The following is a 7,343-nucleotide window of genomic DNA, read 5'->3' on the forward strand; positions in this document are numbered from 1 at the left end:
GGGCATCGGCTGCGCAAAGGTGGGTTAAATAGCTAACACATCATCCCATTGCTGCTCCTAAAACCAGACTAACAAATCGTCTTCCTGATCATCAAACAACTATCATGCCTCTAAATTTCATCCCACCGCAACTGTTTCTGCCGCAAAACTCTGTCAAGTTGGGCCGGTTTATTACAAACATTGATCATCCGCACCAAAACTACCACGACCCATCAGCCAATCAAACACCCGGGACGCTTACTTCGCCGCTCGAGGCATTATCTGGCTATACATGCAAAGAGAACTCAGCCGGCTTCAGCTCTGTGCTTAGCAATTCATTATCACCAGCACTTTCAGAACAGTTGGAGGCCCGCGTCAAGATCAAGGGGCAACGTGTCAATACATACGTGCTTGACAATCCTGAAGAATGGTTCAATCAGGCCATGGCAGCTCTTGGCACTCAAACCTGGATCGAGCGGCAGATCGATAATGATAATCGCATTTTCATGATCGTGGGATTTTCCACAATCACAAACGCGCGAATTACCCATGTAATTGGTAGAGGGCCTAGCACCAGTGGCCAAGTTGAGATCCCGGATATTTCTACAGCTGTTGCCGGTCTACCTATCCCTTTTATCGAGAGTATTGAGCCTTCCGTGGGGGGAGATTGCAATCGCTCTCAAAACATGCAAACCTGTTTCACGGCACCAGGCGAGTACATCTGTGCGTTGCAATATCGCAAGGTCCAGCACAAATGGCTTTCTAGAAAAAGACTTGAAGCATTGCAGCTTTCGAAACCCCCCCGATGGATATCTGTTGAGAGTTCACGAGGTGGCGAAGATAACGAGAATGAAGATGAGGAAGATATCATCGAAGTAGAGACAGTGGAAGCTTCCGAAGAGGATATCAACATACAATTGGCGATGATATACATGCCTGAAGATGAGGAACTATTAGTAGGCAAACAGGAAGATTGGACTCTGTTATCAGATCGAGAAAGGACAAGAGCTCTCTCTCAATAGCTCACTAATATAAGAATAGAAGTGCACACTGGTTTCTATAATCTACACTAGTCTATAGGAATACTCCAATTGATACAATGACAGCCATCAAAGCTAAGCCAGCCCTGCCAACCGTTCTCTCGCCCCTGTTATCAGGAGTATCACCATAACCAATATTGGCAGAATTGTTTCCGAACCCCACTGTACGCTGCCACACAGGTAGAGAATTGTCAAGACCCAGTACATCAGAGTGATATTTATCGAGAACACCAGAGAAGTTAAAGGAGACGCGACCAATCACTCTACTATGCCCCCATGTGGGTAGTGACGGATTATCCACAACCTCGCGATAATTGGGTTGCTTGATTGCATTTGCATGCCAAAAGGCAGCGAAGGTCAGATTGGCTGTCTTGTCATCAAACTGTAAGCTGGTCTTGGGATAGTCATACTCGACCGGCCCAGTCCAAACACCCTCGTCTTGCACGAAGTACATTCCCTCGTCCAAGATTGTAACTTCCCACTCATCCTTGTACTCGGTACTATTGCAGACTGGCATCTTCATATTCTGCCAGGTTGCGGCCTCTAGCCCTGCCACTGTTTCGGTAATGTTGTAAGCTCCTCCCGAGACCTGGGTAGTTGTAAAGTTAAAGTAGTCAGGGCCATAGGAATGAATATAGCCATAGCCAGGAGTATCAAGTGGCCTGAATAGAATGTTAGCAAAGAATAACTCAATGCTTTAGTTAGACTTACTGAGCCGAGTAAACGTAAGAGCGATTTTCTCCATCCCGCATCCACCATGCACCGAGGTCAGAGACATTAGTAGGCCCAGAGGCTTGCGGCATAAGCGTAAGCCAGAATTGCAGTGCATTATTTCCAGGGTTCTCTTTCTGATGTTCTAGAACACTGAGGATTGCATTATATTTGACGGTAGTAGAGAAGTTCCTGACCTCCTCGCATTGCTTATAGGGCTCCACATAAGGAGTGAAGTCGAGTACAAACTCGGCCTCTACCGTAGCATTATAATATCTGTAAGATGTTGGGCAAGCTTTCAAGAATTACTGACAGGAATTGGACTTACGATCCGACCCAACCGTAAAAGTCACCGAGCCCGGTGACGTTTTCGGGACGACGGTTCTCGGTAGGATCATACTCCTTCTTCTCCTCTTCTTCCTCTTCAGCGATTACTGAGGTAACAAAAGAGAAGAGGAGGATAGCGCGCAGGAGCATCTGTCTGAATGCTAACATCGTGGCTAGCTGATAGCGGTGCGACAGTACCAGTATGGCATGAAATAAAAGGCTTGAAAGGCGCTGGATGCGACTACTTAATAAGTTGAGTTGGCTGCGCTAGGCAATCTCGCTTAAAGACCCGGTGACTTCTTCTGTTGGTTCTGAACTCTTGGCTGTCTTGGCTTTTGCTTCTTGCTCTGCTACCATTGGTCTACCCAGTGGCGTAGCATTGGTTGTTGCCGTTAGCCGTTCGTGCCCCAATAGGCTAATACGTAAGGTGTTACACTTTATGGCCTTATCTGGAGTGGTTATAAGCTAATTACTTACACACTATTGGGTAACAGAAGAACTATCCTGCAAGACTCAGGGCGACAAAATTAGGGGGCTCAGATGTTGGTTTAAGCTCGCATAAAGTGACTAAAATATTCTGTCCCCATGGTCTCTGCGGTTGATTGTTCTGATAGCGTGCTTTTGACGTGCTGCGAAGAGATCCCTACGGATCTAGATGGTAGGCTACATTAACGCCTGTCAGAATTTCCTGGCAGTTGGAGGCATTGAACATGCTGAACACATGCTCGGCGATTCAAGGTGATGCCTGTATTGATGGGAAATGCTTTAATAATCTACTGGTAATGTCTGGGCTAGATATATAAAGCTCAGTATTGACTACTATTCAATGCTTTCATAGTGTATTTGGGCCCGCTCATTCTGCGCACATGAGCTCAACCAACAGCTGGACGAGAACGCTGTGTTAGCCGACTGATCATGATAACTTAGAGACAGCAAAATTCTACTTACAAAAACGGTTCAAAGCGCTGGTATTAATCCTCTGCTCAATGCTCTTTCGTGCTGCCTCCTCAGTCACCGCAGTTCCGGCCTCGACGGCCTTGAATGTGGAAGTGGATGGTGCGCTGATGTCTCGGGTGGTCTCCCAAAAGTCGTCGATGCGGGATTGCATGCCGTCCATAATGTCGCGCTGCTTGTCACCAGAGATTCTCTGTAGTCTCTTGTTAGTATTGTGCTGTTTCGGGAGAGAAATTGCGACCTGAGGGTGGTGCATAGAAGGAAGGAAAAAGACCCACCTTCACACGATCGGTGGACTCCTGGGACCATTGCGATAGCATCCTCATCTTACGCGCCAGAGCTTCCGGATTCCTCTCTTCAGCAGTGTAGGAAATCTCATCACAAATCTTCAGTCCAGGCATCGCGACCTCCTGGCTCAGCGTAACCCACATCTTAGCAATGTCTCCAAATACAGTGAAGTAGGAGCGCAGTGTCAGTGCCGCTGAGAAAACCTGGCTGCGCTGCAGATCGATTAGTCTGTAGCTACCGACGCGGAAGGCCTGGTTAGGGTCGTCATCCCCGGAAGTGATAGCCTTAATGGTTTCAAGGAACGGTTCGACACAAAACCCCATGCAGATGTCTAAAACGGAACGAATGGCCATGAAAAAGCGGATTAAGGTTATGACCTGGTTTTTCAGTTCGATGATGAGCTTGATAGACTCAAAAAGGGTGCGCTTAATTTCGGTCTGTGCCGTTCGTCAGAAGCATGGACAATGAAAACAATGTGAAGAAAACTAACCAGGGAGATACTGGAGGTCGTCAGATTGGCCAAGGTCGCCTGGATATCAGCAAGCTTGTTCTGCTGCTGCGACAACATATCAACGGATTTGGAATAATTCTCCCGAGTTGCGGTGAGCATCTTTGTGGTAGTCGTCAATCTATTTCTGGAAGCTTCCAGCACTGCCTGTTCCTGAGCCGACGTAGCAGTTATCCGGGCTTCACGTGGAGATGGACCATCCGAAGAGCTTATGAGAGGGATCTGCGTCCATTAGAACTCTGTGAAAACGCAATGGACGATTCGAAGACTTACGCTATTCGCCGCCGTGCCAGGAATCGTCCTCGCTGTGGCCAATAAAGTATTTGCGCGTGCATACACTTCAGCAAAGTCTGCTTGCCACCTCCTGACCTCTCCACTATCCTTTCCTGGGTAGGTATTTGACTTAGCAGAAGCCTGCAGATCCTGGGCGACTTGTAGGGACACATCCAAGACTTTAATCAAGGTTTGGCTGGGCTCTTGCGAGGTGGCGAGCGATCTAAAGCGCTGCTTGGCATCGCGAAGCATCTCGATAACGAAATTGATTGTTGAGCTTTCACCAAACTTGTTAGAGTAACTAGAATTAGCAATCTCCCAATTGATGCCACCGTCCTTCTGGCCAGCGACGATGACATGTAGGATGGAGAGGAAAGCAGAATTCATTTGAACCTCTGTGTATCCTGGGTCTGTAGCATCCTTGGGGACAGGAATGATTCCTGCAGAAGGCTTTACCATCGGAGTAAGACTGTTCATAAATGTAGGTATGGCTGCGTTAAGGGCGCTGGTGACGGCACCCGCCAGATCACTAACGATCTGCTCGCCCATCATGTCCCATCTGTGAATGGAAGCAGGAAGTTAGCTTCAGATGACTCCTCGCAGGTGGTACTCGGACTTACCCGGGCGGAAACTCATCAGAGGCTTTCTTGGATGTATTGGCAACGGCGGTTACCTGCTTTGCCAACAACTCCTGAGATTTCCCAGTCTCATCCCCGGCCGACTTCTGGAGTTCAATGCATGTACTCTCTGCCGCGAGGCAAATCTCATTGCTGAGATCTTCCTGGCGAGTAGTGCTTTCCTGTCGTACACAAGCTGCGTACAATTCACAGGCAAAGAGCAACCAATCGGCGAACTTCTTGTCCATGGCGATAGACGCCTGAAGGCAGTCCTCCGCACCTCTCGACACTGTTTGAAACTGCGGCCGGAGCATCCTCCTGGCCGACTGAGGATCGTAGATGGTGGGAATTATATCATTGATCTGCTCACTCTTTAGCACCCCATTCTCCATTTCTACAATAAACACGACATACTTTTTCAATGACGGCTTGCGTCGTCAGCGTGATGGCGCCCATCTTGCTCTCAACCTCCATGAACGCCATACGGCCCATGTTGCCGCACTCCACAAGGTTAGCTTGCAAGGAATTGAATCTTTGTTCAGGTTCGTTAGCAGTGATGAAGAACCTCGGGCAGGGCTGTACACAGATACCTTAAGTATTGGAAGCCTTTGTCCTTGGGAGGGCTCAACTGGACTTGTGCGTTGGGGCTGGAACTCGCGACAAAGCATGCACCTATGCTGCTAAGTGCGGTCGGGGCATTCTGTAGAAGTTGCTCCCAGCTGGTATGGAAGACCAAGCTATTTTTGATCTCGCTGGTCACTTGTTTGGTGATGTCGTGGGCCTGCTGACGGTTGGCCTGGTATTCCAGGATGGCCTGCAGCTCGTTGTCGTCCTGAGGCATGGTGAATATATTGTGTGAAAAGAGAGGAGAGAGTAATCTAGAAGAATGTGCGGATGATGGGTGGCTGAAGTGCAAGCAACGAGGCATATCCTCAACTTATATACTTTTCCAACCACTCAGCATGTTCTAATGGTCAAGATGGTACTACCGTCTACCAGCGCGAAATCCTTTTCTGAACCGGACTCAAGGTTTAACATTTCTATTCCTTTAGCTCTCTCTATAACCTCATCTGATTTGTCCAAGTCCGAGGATGTGAATGGGTCGTCGGCCATCTAGACTTCTCACACTACGAGTCGCTGGTTACAGTCCGGGATCGTGTCCAGATCTCGGTTCTTGAGGCTAGCTGTAATGGTATATGCAGTAGTTCAAAACTATCGAGAGCGGAACATTGTCTAGCGCACGGCATGATGGTGGCATCGTATTCAGATGCGGGGTTTTGTGGACAGCTGAAAGCCTGCTGTATGTTCTTGATAGAATAAAGCAGTGTGATGATGAAAAGGAAAAGAATGCCATAATTACTGACGCATTCATAGGAATGAAAATAGAATAGCAAAGATGTTTATTATTCCATTCTTGAAACAATTGCAGTATGTAAAGCACCATGAACTGAGAGAATTCTCCAGCCCTGGTGGGTTAAGCTACTAAAACAATAGTTTCCTGTTAGTTTGGCTAGAAGATAGCTAAAAAGGCAATCTCTTACAATAGTGTCGATTTAGCTTAACCATGGATAGATAGGACTAACCGTAATCGTATTTCGGCTGCTCACGAGCGTGCTGCATCGTCACATCACATCGAGTGAAGAGGATATGATAAGGTTTGGCGGGGTGCCCCAGCCGTTGAATCGGTTACAATACCGGACCACGCTAGTGTCTTGAGGCCCAGCCCCTCAGGGTTCGAACACGTGTGATTCATAGCAACTGGCAATTGTAAAGCGCTTGTTTCTGGCAGTCTCCAAAGCGGATCACGGACTCTCAGTGCAACAGATTAATTCAGAGCCAGGCAAAGGCACGCCCACAGAACCTCACAGTCACGTCTGATTGGGGTTTCCGCTGATTGTACAAAGAAGACTCCGAGTTGTAGCCTCTTTTTACTACCACTACGTATCGGAAAGTCCTTGTCCTATTAGACTTATCAGACTTTTCTATTTACCTTTCAATCTTTCTTCTTCATCATCATCCATCGCCTTTCATTATTAACAGTTATCAGACCACAGGTCCGTAGGCACTACCTAATTCCTTTTAGCTTTATTCTACTACTATAGTGCTTAGCTATACACAACTATTCAGCAATAGATTCACCAGAATCATCTACTGCTCCCGCCTCAGCTATCGCACTGGAGTTGGCCCCTCCCTCCGTGTTGCGCCTCCGAAATTTAGGGGCGAAAATAACCTTGCGCCCGTCAGAGGGTAAGGGCAAATGGCCGCCGAAAGTCCAAGAGACGAAATAATGTGGTTGAATTATGGCACTTTAGTCAAGCACTTGGACTATTTTATTCTAATTCCCTATACCTTAGAGAACATTTCTTTTTGTTGAGTCTCTGCCTCGGTTGGCTGACATAATCTTCGCCACATTTATCGGTGCGCAAAAGAGCAAATCATCACCCCCATACCTCAGATTTACTTTCTGTCACAAACAGGCTTTGACTTGAGGCGGACGTGTCACACCGGTCAAGACGCCTGCGTTCAGCCGCACCTTCAGATAACGCAGAAGCGGCCACTTGCAAAGCAGCGCGTATAGTCCTACTTGCACTTTTGTAAGCAGCCACGTTTCAATCGATAGGCTTGTTCTCTGCAATTAAAAGAGAC

The 7,343-nt window shown here is 47.7% G+C and overlaps 3 protein-coding genes across 3 annotated transcripts; 1 reads left to right on the top strand and 2 right to left on the bottom strand.

The window, feature by feature from the left end:
• Positions 1-73: 73 nt before the first annotated feature.
• B0J16DRAFT_348285 (uncharacterized protein) lies at positions 74-1,097 on the top strand. The gene has a single exon (XM_046128708.1). The coding sequence runs from the start codon at positions 105-107 to the stop codon at positions 999-1,001; it is 897 nt and encodes a 298-aa protein (XP_045978545.1). The 5' UTR covers positions 74-104; the 3' UTR covers positions 1,002-1,097.
• Positions 1,054-2,252, bottom strand: B0J16DRAFT_417756 (uncharacterized protein; the record flags this gene model as incomplete). Its single annotated transcript, XM_046133700.1, has 3 exons — positions 2,059-2,252; positions 1,731-2,006; positions 1,054-1,681 (listed from the first exon to the last, which is right to left on the bottom strand). The coding sequence occupies exons 1-3, from the start codon at positions 2,223-2,225 to the stop codon at positions 1,054-1,056; spliced, it is 1,071 nt and encodes a 356-aa protein (XP_045978546.1). The 5' UTR covers positions 2,226-2,252.
• Positions 2,253-2,831: 579 nt separating this feature from the next.
• On the bottom strand, positions 2,832-5,538 carry B0J16DRAFT_417757 (uncharacterized protein; the record flags this gene model as incomplete). The annotated part of the gene is made up of 8 exons (XM_046133701.1): positions 2,832-2,940; positions 3,006-3,204; positions 3,290-3,736; positions 3,790-4,029; positions 4,081-4,639; positions 4,701-5,059; positions 5,112-5,229; positions 5,288-5,538. The coding sequence occupies 8 exons, from the start codon at positions 5,536-5,538 to the stop codon at positions 2,930-2,932; spliced, it is 2,184 nt and encodes a 727-aa protein (XP_045978547.1). The 3' UTR covers positions 2,832-2,929.
• Between the last annotated feature and the right edge of the window lie 1,805 nt (positions 5,539-7,343).

This window comes from Fusarium flagelliforme (assembly GCF_020744385.1).
Source record: "Fusarium flagelliforme strain FIESC 12 MPI-CAGE-AA-0113 chromosome Unknown B0J16scaffold_7, whole genome shotgun sequence".
Lineage (NCBI taxonomy): Eukaryota > Fungi > Ascomycota > Sordariomycetes > Hypocreales > Nectriaceae > Fusarium > Fusarium flagelliforme.

What these genes read in the sequence shown, in the direction of transcription:
- B0J16DRAFT_348285 (XM_046128708.1), top strand. Translation starts at nt 105, where the DNA reads ATGCCTCTAAATTTCATCCCACCGCAACTGTTTCTGCCGCAAAACTCT.